At 40.9% G+C, this 23,994-nt stretch overlaps 1 protein-coding gene across 1 annotated transcript in view; it reads right to left on the bottom strand.

Annotated features, from left to right (window-relative positions):
* fgf11b (fibroblast growth factor 11b) overlaps positions 1-22,688 on the bottom strand; it is a 38,454-nt gene extending 15,766 nt beyond the window's left edge. Inside the window, exon 1 of the mRNA XM_044042847.1 lies at positions 21,679-22,688. Within this exon, the coding sequence (XP_043898782.1) occupies positions 21,679-21,871 (193 nt within the window). The 5' untranslated portion in view covers positions 21,872-22,688. The remainder of the gene's footprint in view (positions 1-21,678) is intronic.
* Between the last annotated feature and the right edge of the window lie 1,306 nt (positions 22,689-23,994).

The following is a 23,994-nucleotide window of genomic DNA, read 5'->3' as shown; positions in this document are numbered from 1 at the left end:
CAGCTCCTGTGCCAGGAACCAGCCTGAGTCAGACACGCTATCAGTGAACACATGGCTGCCAGCAGGGACGCGACAAAAAAACAAGTTGTAACCACTCGACAATAAGCTCACAAAAAAAATATCTATGCCAACTTTTGTTAATGCTGCTTTATCTTAGAAACGGACTTTCCCACACAAGGCTCCATTGATAAAAAAGTTTTCATCACGTCACATAGGAGTTGTTGATCCATTTGTGAATTTGAAATCCTTATATCAGGTTTACCTATGAGGCAGCAGCAGGCAAAACACACATTTTCTCTATGGACTTTGGTGTGGGACATGGAGCGGTTTCCAAAATGACATACATCTTCTGTCTTCTGTTTCCCTTGTCTAAAGGCGGATTAGACAGTGAACACATTTTTAAGATGGCACATGAGATGGCATGTCATTAGTTTCATGAGCCTTCATTTATGAGGATGAGAGCCGTTCCTTATGACTGTGTTTTCTCTGACAGTGTGCTTGTGGCTGTCAAGACACAGTGATCTACAGTCGTAGCACTGCTTGACACGGCACGGCTCGATTTGACTCTATTAGTTTTTCTTTGCTTTTCCATTAGCGATAGTACCTGGTACCTTTTTCAGTACCTGCTCTGGTGAGGTCGCAAGCGAGAATACTCGACAGATATTCGGCCACTGACTGGAAAAGAGTGTAAGGTTGTGCTCTTTTAACTTCAGTCTATATATAAGTAAAAAGCATACACTTGTAACAAATGAAAAGATTGATTCGCTTCAAATTGGCTGCTCACGGACACGCTTGACAGAAGAATTGATGATTGATCATCATTTATCAGTAACACTAGAGAAAACCCTTATCCTGTCATAAAATACTCCAGTAATGTTTCTGTGTTCAAGCTTGAACGGAAAACCATTCAAATGGAGATCTGGGACAAGTCTGTTCTCCCTGAGCACGCAACAACAACAACAACAACAACAACAATAACAATGGAACACCATGTCACCATTGCATTGGTAACACTGGAAAGTGATTCATCACTCTTGTCAGTTGTAGGTGATGAAAATCTAAAATATTAAGCATAACAATGACAATGTAGGCTTTCAGTTTTCAATAACTTTTAGACAAGAAGTGACTTGCCCAGGTGACGTTTTTTGAACTAATTCAACTCACACTGGGACTGTTTAATGTAGAATCTATATGGAAATGCTTAGTTATTAATTCAACTAAGTGATGAGTAGAATGCACGCGTAACTTCAGCAATCTATCCACAGTCTTGCGACCAGGTATGTTTTTAAGTGCGATCTTTAGAGGGCATCAGTGGATGAAGTCAAGTGAGGGAGAAAGTGTCTCTGGCTAAATAAAAGATATATAATGAAGGGGGCCGGGTGGTGGTGGAGAGGGAGGAGACCGGCTGAATGTTTCATGAGCGGAGTCCCTGCAGCCTACTTTGTGTTCATTTAAGAAATAGACAGAATCATTGGTGCTCCACTTAGTCCGGTCAAGCCCGGTAAAGTGACCAGTGTCCTTCGATGCAGCATTAAAATGGGAGATAAAACATAGATGAAGAAGCTGTTAATAACAAAGCCTCAAGAGTACTGCGGGGCATCTGGGTAAACTCCACCCATAGTCTCCAGGGAGGGACCTATAGGACATGCACATGTCTTTTTCAGACCGTAGCACAGGGAGCAAGAGAAGGACGGAGGATGCAGGAACAAGACGTGTGCATCTATTTCCTAGTGGGATTGTGCCAGGGTTGAGAAACATGAGTGTGACCTAATCCCATTGTTACACCACTGATGTCACCACTTGTCCTTTCACTATCTCTCTCTCTCTTTCAAATCTGCTTCTCAAAACATTTCAGTGTCTCTTGCAACTTCCTCGTCGTTTCTCTTCTCTCATTTCATGTCTTTTGAGCTGCGCGCTTTCATCCCCCCCTAATAACATCATACGTCATCCAATCAGAACAGGGAGGGTTACTTATCCCCACTGATGCAAAATAGAGAGAGAGAGAGGGACAGCAAGGAAACGGTGAAAGAGTAGACGCTCTCTTGTCATTTAGAGTGACGGCTGTACATGCAGGAGAAAAACACATTGAGGCAGAAACTCAATGGACAGCTTTTTCCAATATGGCTGCAATCAAAACTCCCATGCTCTGTGTCAGGGACACTAAAACTAATGTTTCATTCAGCAGTGCTGGCGTTGACTTCAAAAGCCCTCATCATCCGTACACCGACGCACGATAAATTTTGATCCAGTATAATCAAAGTGTGCTCCCAGCGACAACAATAACAGTCTGGGTTTTACTGCAACTGCATTACAGATTCATAGATGATAAAATAAAACATGAAAAAGGCCACTGTGGACTTTTGCCAACTTATTACAATGCAAATATTGCGTATTTTAAATCATTAGGCACACGCTCATATTTCCACACCAGTGGCGGTTGCTGGTCTTTGAGACAGAGGGAGGTCATTTCAGGCCCTGTTATTTACACATAAATCATACATTCTGACATACGTTCGGCAAATGAGCAACTAGAACTAGAGAAAACACAATTATGTAAAACCTAAATGCTATAATAGGGTTTATTTACAGTACAAATGGAAATAACACACAAGCAACTACATGTCTACAGACTTCCCTCGCACAATCCACACAGGGCTGAGGCAGGAAAGTGTAGTTTTTACTCACAGCCGTGTGAACTAATCGTGTTTTTTTAATATGCACTCGAGCACTTATTTATTTACTTAGTTTTAATGTTTATGTGCAGCTCTTTGGGCAACTGTGGTGTTTTTCCAATGTGCTCTATAAATAAAGTGGATTGGATTAGACTAATCAGATGACAGTTTTGTCCTTGAAATGCAGAAAATATTTCCCAGATGTCATATGGTGTCCTGAGACCAGAGATAATCAGTTTATTGAGGACCAAATATACCAGAACACAATATTTGTTCAAGCCAATATTTGTTAGATTAATTATTATTACACATCTTATGCTACAGACTGAAGAGAACATCTTTGTTTCTTGTTGTTTGAATGAAAATGAATATAATGATGTAAAAATGACCATTCCCTCCGATATCGCGAATCACATTGCAATCGCATTTCCTGTCAAAATGATCGCAATTAGGTATTTATTCAAAATTGTTGAGCCCTAAACATAAGAAGCTGCAATGATTTGACGAATAATTGTTGTTGCATGTTTTGAAGAGTGCATGTAGACCTTTTATTTGTTTTTGCAGTTGGTGATTTATTCATCTAAACTAAATTATCTTTGGGTTTAGGACCACAGTGCATCATACATCATTTGACAAAATTGTGACAAGTGACAAGTGGTTTGCTTGTCAATTGCTTTTTTGATCAATCAATCCATTGTTTTGTCCATGAAATGCAGAAAATGGTGGAAAAGAAGAAGCTCAACGAAAAAATAAATTGGATAAAATGTATGATAGCATGTAACGGACTGATTTAATAATAAATCAGTATTGAACTTGCTTCAGACAGGCAGATCTATGAGTAGTGTATCTACCCCACCTTTGCACATGCACGTGAATGTTCTTGTGGGTGTGTTGCCCCAAATTTGACCTAAGATTTCCCCTGGATATACTGTTTTTGAACAGCTGAGACAACGTCATGCTAACTGCGTGACAGCTGATCGCCCGAAGCGGTGAGCATGTGGCTCCGGTCCAGCATGTTGCTCTGTACATGAGACAAACGCAGCTGCACCGGAAAAGACGCTACTGTGGTCACACACAGACACCAGGCAAGGTATTTAAATGTTTTCAGATCACATATATGCGCGTAAATCATTTCAATCACTCCCTCTCTTTGGTTCGCTGGATACTCCGCTTGCCTTTCCCACTGTAAGTGAACGGCACCAGGGAGAACCCCATGGATGTGTATATATGTGTGTCTTGTGTTTTTATCTTGACGGATAAAGAGAACAACATTGTTACACGTTAAATAATTGTGAATGCTTCGTGTCAGTTTATATATATACAACAATATAATACACAGGTATATTTTAAAACCAATAGCATAGTAGTAAAAATAATAATATAATTACCTGTCCAAAAAAAAGAAGTTGGCTTCATCAAGTAAACCAAAGTGAGTCAGCGCTCTGTAATGTTTAAGTTAGTTTACTTACTTTATTAAAACTTAATTTGTACAGGTAATCCCATTGAGACACAGGGTCTCATTTTCAAGAGAAGCCTGAATACCTACTTACTTAACAAACTAACACAATTCACTATCAATCCGTGGTATCTATGGGAATCTCCTCTAGGGAAATGGGGGTGTACATCTGCACACGTGCAGAGGGTGTACATGTTGCAAGAAAATGTTTTAGGGCACTTTCACACCAGAGCTGTTTGGTCCACTTTACCCGGACCAGAGTTTGTGGAAAAACTGAAGTGTATATATAGGTGGAGTGTATATATTACTTCTATGGGATTCATCGTATTTTGCCATCTGCTGAACCTCCTCTTTCTTTCGCTTCCAATAATTCAGTGGTGCATCAAAGCTCTTAATAACATACAAATGAACAAAACTGTGCGTAATAATAACACTGACTCAACACAGTGTCATCAAATAGCAGCAATGCAATTCAGCCCCCTGTGTATTCCGTCAACTGCTCCCCTCTCACTGTTTTAACAGTGTGCATAATATGTGTACACACACACACACACACACACTCAATTTATTCTGCCCTTTGTGGTAATTTTGTTGGAATACGGATTCATACATCAGGCTTTAAACAAATGAATCACATTGTTTCTTTGTCTTTACTCATTCTTGATCAAATATTTAATAAAACCTAGTGTACATCTGCCAAGGTCAGATTTGTCCTTTGTATTTGTTAAAGGTTGGAAAACATTTCTTTGTAAATCAACAGTTTATGTTAGTACTTTTAATTCCAATCTGCTCGCTGACTGTACACATATTCTACTGTACATTGTGTACAGTGCAATCTAATTCAACATGTTTGAATGATCAAACTTCACAAGACACGTTTGTCCACTCTCTCCTTCACTGTTTGCCATATTTATTGAACCGCTTGCGGCTGCAATTTGAGTATACGACGTATGCGAGGATGTCTCGGATTCACCCTACCGACTTTGCCCACGCTGTCCATACTAGGTGATCTAACTCAAATGTATATAGAGAAGAAGAAGAAGAAGGCATGCATGCTAAACACTAGCCTAAGCATCGCCAAGAAAACTGTTGGAAAACGTAAACGGGTTTGTGAGTTTTGCATGTTCTTCCCGCTCGACTCTGCTTTTGCCCTATGTCATGTGTAGGATAAAGCAGTAGATTATGAGTGAGTGAGGGCAGATACAGTAGGTGCCTGCGTCCTTCTCTTGGATGCTGTAGTAGTTCGGTCCCCAGTCAAACACATTACCTAAATGAATGCCTATATTAACACTAGTCACTAGTGATAAATCTAAACCAGTGGTTCTCAAACTTCATGCATCATGGCTGTTCTCAAAAATATCGAGCTCTCAAACACCATTATCGCCAATGTATACAGTATAGGCAGTATAGGCTTATTGTAAATAAAGGCAGCTTTATTTACAATAATATCATTTGGTCTCTTATCATCCTAATCTTCCTCACGTATACTTCAGACACTGGGACTGCAAAATTAGATCAAATGGAGAGAGATAATGTGACTCTTTATTTGTTTTTCATGTACTCCACTCCAATCACATTCCATGGTTTAGTAGAAAACTGGTACAGTACATGTCCTGCAGTATAACCATGGATCTAGACAACAGTGAAATGCTAAATAAACATTGTTGCCTATTAACATACAAGTCACGTAATGATTTGTATCAGGCACAGACGACATCTCTCTTCCCTCTCAGCATTTGGAGACTATCTAGAATCGAGATTGATCCCACCATTTGTGTCTTATTATCTAGATGAATCTTTGCCCTGTATAGTTAAAGGGAAACTGCGCGTTATTCTTCTGTGGGAGCACATTGGCACCTGTCTGGTAAAGCTTTCAATAAATCAGCCACAAACACACAGCATGCAGCCTTGACTTGTACCGGCTATTTCCTGTGGTGAAGAGATGTGCCATTATGGGGACATGAGTGGGCTTCAGTGACCGAAAACAGTCCCTGTTCCAGGTCAGTGGAGTGTCAAAGAAAGCTCCCTGTCTGTTTATCTACATCGGCAAACCTGATGTTGACTCATCAGCGGGTCATTTCCAAGTGCCCTCCCCACACATTACTGTAAAAAGCCCTAAAGTGGTAGTTCAGGTTTTTTGAAGTGTGGTTATATGAGGAACTGACACATAGTCAGAGATGACAATCATCCTGAGACACTTATGCTCACTGAAAATATGGCTGCCACCAGGGATACAAGGAAGAACTGATTATAGCCTCTGACATCAGGCTCACCTAATAAAATCTACACCTGTTTCAAGCTCCAGTGTGGAACATCTGTCACCCCCTGTGGATTTCTGAGCAATTATCAAAACACTGCCAGTCTCTACATGACCTACTTTTCTCTCCCCTGTCCCTGCTCAATCTGTCTCTCTTATACACACACAGAGCTAGATATTAGATTTTGTGTTTCCATGATACTTGGATAACTTTTGTGTTGCATATCTGGCATGTCTGGCTTTTGAGTGTTACTCACACAGACTATATCCAAGAATTTTGGAGCTGCACAGTGCGGGAACAGCAGCAGCTGTAACACAGGCCGTTGGTCAGGCACTTGTTCAGGGAGTGCTTTATTTGCGTCGATCTCTATTTCTTATCATGGAAACTATTGCTGTTATTTATACTACTGCTTGGGACACCTATTTTAAAAAACATATCTATTTTAAAAAAAAACATATATATGCGTCATAATTCCTGCATATGGCCAATAGTTGGAGGATAGTCCAAAAAAAATTGAAGTCTCCATTTAAATGTCCATAGAGAAAATCTGCTTTTTTTAGCCCATGGAAACCCAGGAGCTGCTGCCTCAGTTTAGTATGTTTGTCTCCCACAGGTAAATTTAACAAAGAATAAACAGCCAAGTTATAAAATTTTAACTTTCTGCAACCACAATTGGCAATTTGATTGTTTAGTTGGCTGGAAAATGAAATGATCTAATTGTGCTATCGATACACATGCAGAAGAAGCCTCATTTGACTCCTCTTCCACATCTGTGACTTTTGTGTCTGCTCATTCTTCTTTTTTGGAATGGAAATTATATAATGGATATAATTATTATATATATTATTATAAAGAAAATATGTCACTTTTACGTGGATCAGACATGTGATGGCACCAAACCAGGAAGTCATGATTATTTTGTTTAGATTACTTGTCCATGTAAACATAGGGAGGTGTCCTTAAAGATTCCTTACCAATGTTTGATGAACAGGAATTGAGACGTTTCCTTTTTGCCTGTCAAATTTTTACAACATTGTGAAAACATCATATTCACAAGAGCATTTTGTGTATTAAATTGAGTCTGTCTGTAATCTCGGCAGTAACTGCGGCACAGCACACACAGGTATGCCCCTCATCAATTTACATTTGGTGCTGATAATCATTTTGAAAATACCACGGGGAGACCGGAGCCGAGTGCTACAGTGAAAGCATTCACACAGCAATTATGTATGTGTCTGTGCAAATGAGGTCAGTGCACATAAGAACCCAAGGTAATCACTTCATGCATCATGGCTGCAATCAAGGACATTTAAAGCCTTCGCTGCAGTGTAATTGCTCTGAAGAATAAGCAGTGGTTGGGGTTTATTGCTAATCGGCGCAATGTATGGTGCATAGGTGCTGGTTATCATTACACTAATGTATTTATCTGGCTTGATTTGAGTGCAGTATGTTGCTCGCTGATCTCCCTCTATCCCTCCAGCAGTGGTCCTTCTGATAAGGTTGGAGGTAATTACTTGGGGCCTGCATGACTGAGCAGCCAAGGGCATTTCTTCCTCTGCTCTGACCAAACCGAACAACAGGGGTTTTCCTTGGCTTGTATTTTCAGGACTCCCTGACATCCGCCCTCCCTCCTTCTGATTTCATCATCTTCTGATTTCACGCACACACACACATACATATATATATATATATATATATTCCCCTTTTGCTTTTTGTGTATGCACTCGCATGTGCAAGAAAGTGGGATTGTGTCTCTTGTGTGTTGTTACACTGTGCTTCTAATAAAAGGAGAACATGATTTCTTTTTCTTTTTTTTTTTCCTTTCCTAAAGTGGGCCATGAGCTCTACAGTGCTGCTAGTAATTATCAATCTTCTGGGAAGATGGTGGGGGGGGCGGAGAAAGAGAGACGGAAAAGAGTAAAGGATGAAGCCATAAAAGTGGTTGGTTAACACAGAGACAAAGACTGAGAAATGCTACATGTTTTGACCCAGACGTAACGGTGGGGGGGAGACGGAATTACGACTGGACAGTTAGACATTTTAAAACCAAAACTGACTGCGACTTAGAAATGTGATGGTCGCCAATTCATAATGTATCCTATGTCAGAGAGTAGTCTGTGTTACATAACAATATGTACATGTAGAAAGCAACACTTAACTATTGCATTACATTAGAATATAGAGACATAATGTAAGGGTATAGGGCTTAATAAGTTCCTTCCCTATACGGAGCCCCTAAAGTCCCCAAAAGAGATTATCTTTTTAACTTTTGCTCACAAGAAATGGATTGTGTGCACACAAGATATTATATACATGCATAATTGCATTCCTCGCATTATAAATTGTTTATATGCAGTTGTAAAATCTGTGAGAATGTGAAATTTGTGTTTTTGTTAGTATTACAAAGTACACTGGCTGCCAGGTAAGGTGCAGGACTTGATATGGAAAGTCACTAAAGGGGAAATCCCACTGTTACATCCTGGCCTGTATCTATCCACACACATCCCTGTTGAGTCCCTGTGTCCTGAAATGTCCCTCTGTATTAGACAGCATTTCTGTCATAGGATGTTTTGCTGCCAGTTGGAGAAATATGCTTCCTCCCTGATGCTCAAGGTATATTTGTTGTTGAATGATAAGATAGTGATGAGGAAATAAATGAAATATCATGGTTGTTGCTTTTAGTTTAGTTTAAAGTTTTGGTGTTGCAAATATTTTATATTTTTTTGTTACTGATTTACTTTAGCTTATTTCTAGTTTTTCATTGTTTCATATAGATATTTTTTAAGTTATTTTGAAATCACAATATTTGCCTTTAATATCATGGTCGTGAGAGGATGAGGGTGCATCATTTCACCTGCAGCACCAACAGCGGCTTCTTTATTTATATTCAAGGACTCATAAATCATTTCTTGTGACGTTGGCAGCGGTTCACATAAGTGAGAGCGAGTTATTGCTGCATATTAATGTCACTGACGGGAGCACGTCGAGCACGAGGCAAATAGGAACTGCACTGGCTCCCTGACACACATTCAGCTTTCACATATGTGCCTCATTAGCATTATGACAGGAACATATCGGCGGCACTAAACGACATGTTCAGCACAAGGTATTCAGAGTGATGTGACATGGCTGCATCAATAATATGATATCGCGTGTGCATGTACAGTAGTAGCACATTCCTTCAGGTGGAGAGGTGTGCTTTCATAAGGGATAGTAATAATAATAATAATAATAGAAATGCATTTTATTTAGAAGTGCCTTTCAAACGCTCAAGGACACTTTACAGAGACAATAATAAAAAACAGACAAACAGGACGACACAGTGAACAGATAATTGCGTGACATTTCAGAGAGTAAGCTCTTTTGAACACGTGATTTGACAGTCAGAGTTGTGGATGTCTGGTGGGAGTGAATTCCAGAGATGGGGAGCAGAGCGACTGAAAGCTGTGCTCCCCATGGTGCTGAGGCGGGCGGAGGGCACAGTGAGGTGGATGGAGGAGGAAGATCTGAGGGTAGCGGAGGAGGAGGAGGTAGTGATGTGGAGGAGGTCAGAGAGACAAGGAGGGGCGGGGTTGTGGGTGGCCTCGAAAGCATACAGGGAGATTTTGTATTCAAGTCTGAAATTAACCAGCCAGTGGAGTTGTTGGAGGATGGGGGTGAAATGGAGGGGTTGTGGGCAGCTAAATTCTGGACCAGTTGAAGTTTGTGGAGGGGTTTGTGAGGGAGACCGGAGAGGAGAGTGTTGCAGTGATCAAGGCGGGAGGTGACGTGGCTATGAACAAGGATTGAAGTTGTAATGGGGTGGGGGGGGGAGACAATTAATGTTGATGGAATATGCAGACCAGGTAACTATTGATGTTGGATTGGAATGATGGTGTCAGCTTAACCTGAGTGGAGGGGGAACGGAGGAACTGTCAATGGTGAGGTGAAAAACGTTCAACTTTGGATAATGTGGATTTAGTGCCAATAATGAGGATTTCTGTTTCATCGCTGTTTAATTTGAGGAGATTAGAGGTGAACCAGGATTTTATTTCAGATAAGCAGTTGGTGAGGGAGAGGGGTGGGGGTGTGTGGAATTTGGTTCGCTGGATAAATAGAGCATGGTGTCATCCGCGAAGCAAATTTGTGGAGAATATTGCCAAGGGGAAGGAGGTAGATGATAAAGAGTAGGGGTCCCCGGACTGACCCCTGGGGCAGACCTGTAGTGACAGAGGAGGGCTGGGATCTGAACGATTTGAGCTGAATGAACTGAGTGCGGCTTGAGAGATGGGAGTGAAATCAGTCCGGGGGGGGTGCGGCTGGGGGTGTGTGAGTGATGCCAATGGAAGATAATTTCTTGAGGAGAATGGAGAGAGAAATTGTGTCAAAGGCCGCACTCGGATGACGGAGGATGAGAATGGTGAATAATCCAGATTCGGCTGCCATGAGGAGGTTGTTGGTGATTTTTATGAGAGCAATTTCAGTAACATGGCGGGGGCGGAATTGGTCATTGAGGCTGTTTTGGGTTAGGTAGGAGTGGAGTTGAGTGGCAACTGTTTTTTTCCAGTGTTTTGGAGATGAAAGGCATTTCAGGGTGCGAGGCTTGAAACTAAACCGCTAGTCCAGAATGTAAACACAGTGTCCGACATCTTTGCTAACAGTTACACTAACAGACTGAGAACGACAATGGCAGAATTAGTTTTCTAAATTTAGTTTTCAAACTGATGCGGCCGCTTTTCGGTGAAAACAGGGGTCCTCAATGTGTCTTATCCTTAGAATTAGAAGTTCCTTCCTCTCTTGTTGTGACTTTTTTTCCCCCATTTGTTCCCCCTTCTCTTCTCATCTCATCATTACCTCTCTAGATGTCCTTAAACCAAGCAATAACAAACAGCAGTACCCATGTCTCTTTGAGCTAAAAGTGCTGTTAAGTTGAGCTTTAGTTAAACAGCTAGAATCAGGGATCCACACAGTGCAGTCAATTAAATTAGTTGGCGGAGCAGTGCGTTTCAGAACACAGCGCATCCATTCTGAAACCAGTGTATTTACCCGGCAACAAGAAATACTATTTTCTGATTGGCTGATAGGTTGCTAATTCAAGGCAGCTTTATGAATAGGCTATGCAGAGCAATCTACCTTCACATCATCCATTCATAGAGTTTTATCAGCATAAGAATTGTCATGTGTGGTGTGTCAGCATGTGAACTTATTGTGTGAGCTCTGCCTGGCAACACGGCTCCGATGGAACATCCACTCTGGCAGCTGTATTGGCGGAATGACTGTGTCACCTCTCTCCTCTGGTTAGCACAGATACGTTAACTGACGGCATAACTTTTATGTTCAGATTACAGCCTGGCGGCTCAGCTAAGATTAGCTCAAACAATTGTAGCCCTGAATGGCAAGACAATGCTCCCACCATAACTCTCGGGAATGGCAGATACCTCAAAAAATGGCTTTAACCTTCGACAACAACAACTATATCTACAGTATGTATATAAAAGTGTCGCTGGAATTCTTATTGGTAACACCGCTGCGTTCTTCTCTCTTCTTCATCTCTCATCTCGAGCAGCACAAGCCCCACTAGCATCCCGGCATTGTCAATAAAACCAACACCTCTACAATAAGTTTGTGGTATCTTTGTTTGCTACTTTATCTCAACATTAAATAGCCCTTTTTTTGTTGCTGTATATACTAAATACTCAATATATGACCCTATTGCCAATTTCTTCGTTGTCACACTTTTGCTGCACGGGACCTAAGGTATGCAGAGTAGGTGTCACGTGGCTAAGAGAAGTACCCACTAGAGCAACAACTAACGATTATTTTCATAATCGATTAATCGTTTGGTCCATAAAATATCAGAAAACCTTAAAAAATGTTGATCGGTGTTCGTCAAACCTGGAAATGATGATGTTCTCAAATGTTCCACAAACCAAAATGATTAACTTTTAATGATTTCTTTGTTATCCAGAGCAAAGAAATTAAGAGAATACCCACATTTAAGAAGCTTAAACAATTGGAAATCTTAAATTTCGTTAAATATATCGTTTCAGCTCTAGTAATAAATCGTTTCAGCTCTAGTACCCACTCACCAAACCGCTCTGTGATTGGTCAAAGCGTCCTGTGATGCTACAGATTAAGCTGTGAAGCTGTAAACGGAGCCAAAATAATGTGCAGAAGAGTTGTTCTCTTTCTGATCACTTGCTTTACTTGTTTTTATTGAAAGATTAATTATGGATCAATAATGCCAAACATCATCAGCTTTCAGGGAAAGATGAACTCATTTCTAGCCAGATTATTAAACAAGAGGAACTTTGTTTGCAATAAGCCATTTTACTCATACAGTGTATCTAGCCCCATGGTTTCACATCTCATCTTCTTCTCCACATGCTGCCTCCATGACAGGCTGATTCACTCTTCCTTTTTTCCCCCCACCCATTGTTCCTTTAATCTGCATTGGTATCATTCCCCACTCCTCTTTCTGAATTTTTGATTATCTCTTCATTTGTGTCCACCCCCATGACTTCCAACTGCTGCCACCTTTAGATTCAGTTTTCGCTTACATCACACTGATGTCAGTCTTTGTTTTTCTCCTTAAAGTCATAGTTTAGGTTTTTTGAAGTGTAGTGGTTGTATTGGGGTACTGATACATAGTTAGTGCTGACTTTGCTGTGCTTGCCTCCAGCATACTATTGCTGCTGGGAACCAGCCTGAGGCTGGCTTCACACAGGATGTGTGTGCAGTGTGTGATGGCAGCAGCACTGATCTGCTGCATCTTGTGCACATCTGTCATTCACACGAGGTGTGTGCCTCCTGCCACTGAGCTTATTTGCAGCTTCTGCTATGGATTTTATAGAATTTGACTTTGAAAATGAGAAAACATATTTTTTTAAATACTCTTAATACCACTCTGTACTCAATCCAATCCCGGGGACTGTTCAGTATGATGTTGCGCATCGGTTGTTGCTGCACATTTCTTCGAAACAGGAACTGGTGTTTGTGGAATACTGTGTCTGATAGATATAGACACTAAAACGAATGAATGAAGAAAGATCATTTTCCATGCATAGTTTGGCTGTAGAAGGGTGGGCTGAAATGTTCATAGACTGACCAAGATGCACTGGTCAAATTTGACCAAATGAGGTTTATTTTTTAACATTGTCTCCACTGTGGTCTGCATACTTCCTAGATTGGTGTTGAAGCATTTGGATGCTCTTGGTATAGAAGCTCTCACCCTGATAGTCACTAAAAGTCAAAATTCTGATGGGGGTGTTTTCAGAGCACCACTGTTTTACAGGTAACAGTGCGTCTTCAGAGAACACCCCCCTTGTTTTCACTAGTTTGGATTAGCCCAATCCACAAGAGACAGATAGATTAAAGGACGTCCACGTTCTTCAATGTCCGGTGGTTTTATTTCATTTTGAGCTTTTCATTTTAGGCTAAAGTCAGTCCTCCTCTAACATCCATGTCAAAGACATCGGCAGTGTGGCAGCATTTTACAAAAACAGGTGGCAGGAAAAAAGTTGCATGCAAAGTTTGCAAGCAACAGTTTGCATGTCACAGCTCGACAAACATGGCATATTCTATAAAAACGGTAACGTACATGCTCATATCAGAATTGGCATATTTCAATGTTTTAGTCTAATAATTGCTGATTCGTTTTATAACTGCAGGCGCACCCCAGGCTATTTGTGTCTCGGCCGCAAAGCTGAGCGCCTATGTTCAGTCTCGCTCTGTGCGAGGACATGCTCCGAGCCAAATAATCTAAATATTCCTCAACAGTTCACGAGTTCGTGTAGTATATTTTCGGAAAACTCTGGGCTATGATATTGCGCAGACGCACATGATGCACAATGCTGTCGGAGCCGTCAGACTCTGTTGACCCCCCCAGCCCTGATTTCCACTACATGGACTGCCTTTTTGTCTCTGTCTTGAAGAGCTGCACCCAACACTCAGGATAAGATAGGAAACATTCCAGAAAACCAACTGAATCTGCTTTAAAAGTTCTCCTGCAGCATGACACGCCTGGTGTACTTTTGATCAGGTATCAAAAAGTGTGGCACCCACTGAGCAAAAACCATACAAAATAATGGTCTGTACTCCTTCACAGATGATGCTTGCAACATTGGCTATCTGATTAACGGTCAAACATCCATCACACACGATCAATGTTTTCTTAGGTGGTGGCTGTGGCAGGACATCCTGACCTTGAGTCATCCTCGAGGCTCTCCCTAACCCTCTTGAATTCACCTGCCCACTATTGCACAGTTGATAAAGCTGGAGCATCATCCCCTAATGTCCTTGGGGGCTCACCCTCTTTTTCTGCAGATGTCTGTTCACACCATGGTGTCTCTAATACTAATTTTAGTCAGCCTGTGAACTTTTCAGCCCACTCTAAGACGCATGCCACATGGCTCACTCACATGTGGGCAGTGTGAACATTCACAGTAGTTATCATGTGTCTAAAGGAAAAGAGAAATGCACTGCAGCGGTAATGTGCCAGACACTCATCCACACTGTAAAACCAGCCCAAGACAAGGACGCTAACCCTCGCTGACAACATGGTTGCCAGACATTAGCCACCCAGCAAAAGACACGTAAAATCTATGACTTTTGAAGTCTGTGATATCTTTATTTTCACTGCTTCATCTCGCTGTTGGACAGCCTTATCCAAGTGTAAAGTAAAGTTTGTGTCACTTTGTAAACTGCTTGCTCTCCACACCGAAGTCCAGAGAAAACAGCTAATTTTACAATCGGGCACACAGGAGTTTTTGATGTTGCCTCCATCAGTGATGTTCCAATGTGTTATTTTGTTGTTTCAGTGATTCAAATCCTGTGTTCAGTTTTACCTGAGCAACTCAAATAAGACTCAATAAGTCAACGGCAAAGCAACAGCTCCTGGGTTCCATTGTGTCCACGCCATGACTGACAAGCATCAGAATTAAAATATTACAGACTTAAGTAGGCATAGATGTTTTTGAGTGAACCATTTGGCTAAATACAGTTTGTTTTTTGTTGCACACAGGGAGCCATGCTTTCAGTGAGGGCTAGCATCATGGATGTATTATAAGAACTGGATAGAACACCACTCCCATGGACATTTATATTCTTTCATTTTTGTAAAAACTTCAGCTCTATCCAGGTCTTTGGCTAGCATCCATGTCTCTGGCTGTGAGGACAATGTGTGGGAGCGCACACGTGGCGAGGTCAGCATTAACTATGTGTCAATACCTCATACAACTACACACTTTAGAAAAAAACCCTGAACCACCACTTTAAGCTTGTGTTTATCTGTGCCAAATCACCCTCCCTCCGTCTTTCTCTCACCTCTCTCTGTCTCTGACCCCTGTCACAGTCGGTGAAGCACTGATGAAAAGGTACCTAACGCTGCATTGTCTGATCAGGTGTTGTTGAGTAAGCGACTTTGCAGCCCTGATCTCTGGGGGTCAGCTTAATGCTATCCTCTGCTGGATCTTTCCTTGTAACCCAGTCTGCCGCCCGCCAACCAGGGCTGACATTTGTGTTCCAACTGTCAACCATCCTCACGGATACTTTCCCCTACAACATACGTACTACAGTGCACCTCCAAGCCAAACGGCCCACTCAATGCTACAAGGTGTTTGGGTCTGCACCAGTGGCGATTGCTCTAAGATTGCAGGAGTAGCTCAGCTTCCTCTGAAATATCGCCAAACATGTCACGATTTCGTTCAAAATGAGCTGTTTATCACGGATGACGGGTTGTCTAATGTAATTTTTGTATTCCTGTAGCAGCATAAAAACCACTTGATGCTCAGCTATGGGATAGCACGGAATAGGTGTTTTTTTTTTTTCTTTCTTGGCGGTGATTGGACAAATGCGGCAAAAATGTCACTTCCACGGAAGCTCAGCTTCTCTGGGAGTCGATAGAGCAGTGGGCAGACACGAATGCTAGGCTTCTGCATGGTGATTGGAGGAGCTGTCTGAAAAGGTGGTACAAGTTTTTGATTGACAGCATTGCAGAAACATATGACAGTGGAGCCTCAGGCCTGTGTGGATTTAGCGAGGGAATTTGCTCATTTAAATGTTTACATATTAATGCATGTCCTTTCCAATTTATGTAAGAATTGATGTATAAATAACTGGGCTTGAAATGAACTCCCCCTGTTTCAAATACCAGCATCCACCACTGGTCAGCACTATATATTAACATTAGTTAATGACTGAGCCCTCTCAGGTGTTTTGATAATTTTATTACTGTGAAGTCTACTTGCATTTCCTTATTTGTTCTTTGTATCATAATGTTGGGTCTAGAGGTCTGTTGTGCATTTTCTATTCCTGGCTGTGTTGTGTGCTTAGATTAATTTACTCTAATTTAGAGAGAGCTTTAAAAGGTGATAAAGAGGGTCAGGCAGTTCAATATCAGGTCAAATTCCACCTTGAACTAAAAGGAGAGGCTGATTATTGATTAATCGCTATACATTAATTAGTTGAATTGATCTGAAAACAGGGCAACAGTGCAGATTACTGACAATTGGGAGTTTTTTCCATTGGCCACATTAGTTCTTTAATGGGTCTCTTGCATGTATGCATGTTAAAGCTATGGTGTGTAACAAATGTCATTTAAATCATTGTCACATGATTTCACACAATGCTGATTAAGCCGAACAGCTCCACTCTACTCTCTGTGTTTGTCAGTAGAGCAGTGTTGATTTCTGTTTTCTTGGTACACTAGTAAAGCATATACGAAAGCCAACTGTTGGACCTAGAGTCATCGTTTCAGAAAGCTCTGCAGGCTTACCTGACGAGTGATGTGTAACGTCACTGCCCACCTCTTTGCTTGAAAATGCCAAGCATCATTCATTTTCCACACCAAATTTTTCACATGTCCTCCTCACAGCAGCATGAATGTCCCTCATTGCAGACACTCTGTATCATGTCTGTTTTTAATTCCATCAGCCTATTTCTTTTGTTTCTTTTAGCAAAATGTCCATTCCTAAGTTGCAGAAGAAGAAGCCAATGTGCATGAAAACAAATGTGAGGTGAGAGGAGGCGGTCTTTGACCTTGACTGTTATTGGGGCATCGCGCCGCTACAGGCACAAACTCAGACAGGGAACAATGCAAAGGTGCTACTCTACTTTCCAAGTGCCTTGAACAAACAGTGGTGAAAGTGAAGTAAGAAAATCTCCCTCACCTCTGGATGTAAATCATCTTTAATGGTGGAATGTGATTGTACCATAATTCCCAAGGTTGGCCAGGTAATATCTATCTGTGTCTTTTATTTAAATGACTATAATCCAGTCTCTTCATCAGATAATGTTGCTGGATGTGGTCTGTTGATGTATGATTGTTAAGAAACATTTGTTGTGTATTAACCCAGGCTTTTTGAACAAAGGGGAGTTAACAGAGTCCAACATAATAAGCTACACAAATGTCCAATGTGCTCTATTTTTAACTGTATGTTTGGAATGTTCACTTTTCAGTTATTAGAAATTATGGCAAGATTCTTGCAACATATTTCAAGTTCTAGCTCGACAGGTCAGACGTGGGAAATGCAAATCTCCAGCAACTTGAACCTTTACTTTTTCCAAATATGTAGTTGAATAGGCTTGGTAGATACTGGATAATGGTAGTTATTGCTGTGGCTTTTTCAGACATGAGCCTCATTCTTTTATTTATTACATTTCTGTGTGTAGTACTTATTGGCTTAGTAACCAGTTTCACTATTTCTGGGGTCTTTGCAGTGTATATGGGTGTAGGGCAGAGAGGCAAGTCAAACTCAGGCTGATGCTGTGGTTTGCCTGTGTCTTCTACATTGTGCCTGGCACATATATAGGATGCAGGGTGTATGTCTATCCTTATGCCAAATGAGTAGGCACTTAGCTTTATGGCAGTAGTAAATGTATCTCATGTGTGCACACTGTGCGGGTGTGACGCTAAAACGAAAGTAGAAACATGTGTAACCATAGCAAATTGACTATATTCATCCATTTTATATGCATATGATGCTACAATATGCACTTAAACCCACAGACATTTTAAAGTAAACTATATATGCATGAAGTATTGGTTTAAAAATAGTGAAAAATATTTAGCCCGAGTGAAGAAAATGCAGATTCTCGTCTTCAAACGAGCATTACATGGAAAAAAGTGGCTGCGTGCGCAGCAAAAAATCACAACTGCGGAATTAATATTGCAGTCTTCAGTTCCATACTTTTTTAAGTGTGTCTAAAAGCATGGTTCAATGTTGCACTGGAGCTATAGTTGGTATTATGCAGTAATGATATATATAAAAAAAGGCTTTAATAGAGGTTTACTGATCACTAACTGTGCCTGCTCTGACACTACTACCTTTGTTTTGCTAGCTAGCTTGAAAATGTGTCTTACTTATTAGAACTTATAAATACTTATAAATGATTGTATTAAAAAAAAACTATAATACAATAATATATTAGAATTCCTGAAGATGAGGAAATGAAGTAGAGAAGAAGAACAGAGGAAAGAGCAGACCCCTGCTGTGAGGCTGCAGTACCACTGATGGAGAAAGAGGGAGACGGAGAGCAGCACTGTAGCTAAAGAAGTTGTGTAGAACATGTTGTTAAACTGTGGCCAAAATGGTGAAAATGTTACTTCTCCACATGTGGTTTGATACCAGAGTGTTTACATGAGTATTCTGTACAATCACTGAGGAACAGTACAGCTAATTTGGTCCCCACAGAGGCAGAAATCTGTGTGTGTTTGTCTCCTCCAGTGGACACACACCCCCAGTGTCTCGGAGCAAAGAATGTTTGCTGAATTAAACATGATCTGAAACCTAATTTTTAAACACTTAGCAACATTTTTAATCATTCTGCAAAGGTGGTTAGTAACATATTTTCCTGTGGGGGTGACAAAGTCAGAGGGGATATTTTTATGACTTGTACTTTAAATGTTTCAGCTGATTGAGGTTGATTTATCTTTCTTCCCGGTATAAAGCCAAAGAAAAATAATCATTTTTTTAATTGTAGTGTCTATTATTGTACTTGCCTGTGGGTGGCAGCATTATCAGGTTCACAGTAGAACATCTATCTCATACCCTGGTATTGGCTATTTCATATCATAATTTGGAATAGGACAATACAGTAGTACAAAAGCAGATAGTGAATTTTCCAAATTGTTAATATTTCTAAATGACAAAAAAATACAGTCAGGACTTCTTGGAAAATGATACCCTGCCATGGGCCAATGTGTGTGAGAGTTGTTGATGAGGTTGATGTCCATGACACAGAACCTTCTGGCTTAAACAGCAAACAGAATATCTAAAAATAAAAAATAAATAAATCACAGATGTCATTCTTATAAAAATGATATAGCATTGATAGTAATGGTATTATGTGAGCATGAAATGATTTCATCCATAATCAACCCCCTAACGGTGCAACACCAGACCAACATAGTGTGCAAACAACTGAACACACAAATTAAATGGGACATATGACGCTATGTATGCTGGCCTTCACATTCCAGTGGGATGTAAACCTATCCTTCACAACTCTCGCCACTCTTTCTGTCTCGTCTTGGTTTATGTGGGTGCAGCCGCTCTTCTCCATTTGCAGGAAGACTTTCCCCTTGAAGACATAAAATGCATGTCCCTTTGGGCCACTGTAGAAACATGGTGGCGCAAGATGGTGGCCTCCAAGGCAAGGCCCTTGCCTAAACTTTTCTTCCCAAATTTTTTGAATTACAGTGGTGTTTTGAAGCCAAGCACAGCGGTATCAAAAGACTGAGTGACGCACAACGAAATGAGAATCCTCATACAGCACAAAGCTCTGCTCATCGCTCATCGTTCTCACACTCAAAATGCTCAGATGCAGGCTTTACCTCCAGGGGAAATACAACACTCTAAATTCACTATTTCTGCCTCCATCAGCCATGAAAGTATCCGGGCCTCTGTATGAAACATATTTTGTGCAGTGGCATTTCTGTATTATGCATAATTTAACTAAAGTATGCTACCGCTTACCAAGAAAAACCCTTCTCACGGTGTATTGAATAATAAAGTGGTCTACCAGTCGCACCAAAAGGGATGCCAATTAAGAAAATCAAAACAAAAAAGCGCTATGACATATCAATAAGTTTTGATAAGAGACTGACAGCGTATGACATGTTCACAGCCTTGGTGTGGAAGTTATGCTTTCAAAGAGGCATAGATCAGAGGAACTGATATTTTTTATCCGTATTTAAAATTACAGGTCTGGGTGCAAGATTTATATTTGTACTATCACTGTCAGTCATTTTCTAATCAGAATTTCATTTGGCCCCTTGTTTTCCCTCCCTTAACCAGCTTAAACGGCTTATACAGCAGTTAAGCTTAACAGAAGACTGTCCAAAGTGAGTGTTTTTGTCACACAGACAGCACCACAAATGAGATGAGCATCTAGTCTGGTCAGGAGGGGGGCAATCAATTGTACTATCGTTCAAATGTTTGGGTAAAAAGCAACTGTTCAGTAGGGGTAGACGGTATGAGCATAACATTATATTATATTATTTATATATATATTCAACGTTAAAAAATGAAAGTGTTTGTTAGTTCACAATAACTTATTTATGATGCAAATTTAATCTGTTAATCTGTAAAAAAAAAATAAAAAAATAAAGAATTATAGCTTGATATCAATTGGAGGGCCACACTAAGTCAATTGGAGGCCCACATCTGGCCCACGGGCCTTGAGTTTGAGGCTTCTGTGGTAAAACATGAAAAAGGCATCAATGTCAGTAAAGACCAAAGAAGAGGACCTAAGCATAGAATGTTGTTCCTGGCAACTTTAATAGACTGAGAGGGAATTTGATTTGGGAAGAGAAACTCATTGTAGTCAAATAAATAACATAAGTAGGCCTAATTGTATAATAATTGTGTAACATTATACCCCTTATTGAGTTAACACATGATCAAGTCTTTTTTTTTTTAATTAATATAGTTTTCTGTAGGGATACTTTATCATGTCGGATATCACAGCCTTGAGTCTCTACTGATGTCTCTTTTTTTTAACAAAATTATACTAAAATACTATAAATAATAGTTTTTTTTTCCCTTCCTTTAGTTTAAAATAATTATAACTCATATAATCACTACATGTTCTGGGCACATGATGGTGGTGGCACATGTCTTCCTTTACAGCCTGTTTGCTGTGAAGTATTTATGTGATATTCAAGGTTTTTGGATCGTATTAGATTTATGTTTTATTTTTGTTTTTCCAATATCCAATCCATCTGCTCATCCCTAATATTCTGGTTCAGATTTTCTGATTCTTAAAAAAAAAGAGGAAAAAGTAGAGAAAAATGGAAATAGCAGTGACTTACCTGGCCTTTTCTCGTTTTGATTTTTTCGACCGCTGCATAGTCGCACTTTGGAGATCAGGACCAGGATCTGTTTCTGGCACAAGGACTTGTTGCTCTTAGGACAGGGCCTGCGCTTGTTGGCTACCGGTCGGTTGGGGTGGTCGTCCTTGACTGCTCGTTTCTGTCTAATGAGAGTGCTGGCGAGAGCTGCCATCTTCTCCCCCCCTCACACCTTAGGGAGGGGGGTGCCTTCCTTCTCACTGCCCCCTTTGGCTGGTTTTTGCTATTGCTTTCCTCAAAAAAACTAGAGTAGGATGGGTGCTTCAGAAAAATCCCCGCAGGGGAGATTGGGCGTCTAAGTGGGTTAACGGGGAAGAGTTTAGTTGGAGTGTTCCCCTGGAGAGGGACAAATTGGAAGCGGTGAAACTTCACCTCCGGTCCAACATAAAGCCTCCACTCCTTTTACCAAAAATAAATATCTTACACCAACAGAGCACACTCAGAAAAAGTGCCACAGTCACATTTTTACTTTGAAGACCAATGAGTGACTGACTTTCAAAAAAGGGGAAGATGAAGGTATTGCTACCCTCCTTCTCCACTCATTTTTCACATCAAAATGCACCCCAAATTCTGAATCTTATACTGCAAAATAACTAAGTTATTCAAAAGAGGCAATACCAAAGAAGAGAAGTTCAGATTTTACATATAAAAATGTTTTTACTGTAGAAAAGTGAAGTCATTTTGAATGCTAAGAAGCTCGTAAAAGCGCAAGAGAAATCAAACATTTTATCACCATTCCTGCAGTCCATGAAGGTCCAACTTTGCCTCCCATTTAAACACGGCGGCATGTATGAATAATGAGCAGAGAGTCCAGGCGGTAACCCAGCCGACTTAGATCCAGAGCTGGAACAGCAGGAGGGATGTTGGCTGTCGTTGTGAGGAAGACGCTGGGAACAGAGCGAAGACATGGACACAGACAGACACTGACTCCTCTTCTGCCTCTTCTGATGGCACAGTCCTTTCTCACAGTCCTCAACATGTCCCCCCCTCCACCACCTCCTCCTCCTCCTCCTCCTCCTCCTCTTCCTTCTCCTCTTCCCATCCAAAGTCAGCAAGTGGCTGTGAGAGTATGTGTGCGTGAATTCCAGCAGCCACCATCAGTAGAGGTGACATTCATGTGAAAGAGAGAGAGAGAGGAGTAGAGAGAGAGAGAGAGAGAGAGGAGGGAGGGAGATACAGAGGCTGTGTGTGTGAGAATGAGCTTGCTTGGTTATAGAGAGAGAGAGAAATGTGGGAGAGGCAACGTACATTGTAGTTATTTTATAGCAACATCTATCTAAAAAATAATTTTGACTGAAACAGTGTGTGCGTGTGTTGGGCTATTCTAGTTAGGAGTCGTATTGATTATAGATTTTAATGGTACAATGACAGTCATAAATGAAAAATGTTATTTTTCAACGCGACACAATAAAATCACGTGAGCGTCTTTAATTCTAGGTGTTTATGCATTTCGGAGAACGTTTAGTTTGCAGTGCGTCTTTTCTTGCTTCGCTGCCATTGATTTAAATTGTGCTAAAAATGACTCGCAACTCACAATCTTGACATGTTTATGTACTCACTGTAATTACTCTTTATCTAGAATGAGTTTTTATTTTTCCATCTTTCGTCGCGTCTGCAAAATCCTCCCTCAGTTTGGTCCGTAGTCCTGTGTAACCAATCTTGTTGTGCCTTCAGTCATTTGTCAACTTTCTGTCACTGTGCGACTGTTTTGTGTGTGACCAGAAACCTGGCTAACAAGAGACTGAATCTCACTCTCATTTGAGATTGAGTATGAGTCTGGAAAAGGGTCACCTCCCACTTTCAAGAGGCATGGCCGACAGATGTGCATGAAACTGCCTTGGTACGCAATTGGATAAACCTACAACCAATCAGACCAGTGATCCGAATGACGTATCCAGAGTGACAGAAAACATGGATACACAATGTGCTTGTTGTTTTCTAGCACTGATGGCCATCTAGTAATGGTGTCTGCTCTGTGGAGCAAGTCTGAAAGCTTCAGTAGCTATCGTGTTGGATGTATACTTTCACTAGTTGGCCAAAATGGCGTCCTATGACTTAAAAGGCTTTGGTCTCCCTGAGCATTTTCACATTGACACGGCTCGTGCCAGACCTATAGCTACACCAATCTGGTTCTCGGACAAATGGTTTAACTGGCTGATCATTAGGTCATTGATGGGTGTGAACGCAGGCTGGTTTGCTGAGAGCAACAAGGTTCAGAATGGAATTAGACCTTAGATCTATGACGGTGCATACCTGAGGACTACTGGTTCTGACAAG

This window comes from Solea senegalensis, linkage group LG13, assembly GCF_019176455.1.
Source record: "Solea senegalensis isolate Sse05_10M linkage group LG13, IFAPA_SoseM_1, whole genome shotgun sequence".
NCBI lineage: Eukaryota > Metazoa > Chordata > Actinopteri > Pleuronectiformes > Soleidae > Solea > Solea senegalensis.
This window is presented reverse-complemented; position numbering and strand designations above follow the sequence as displayed.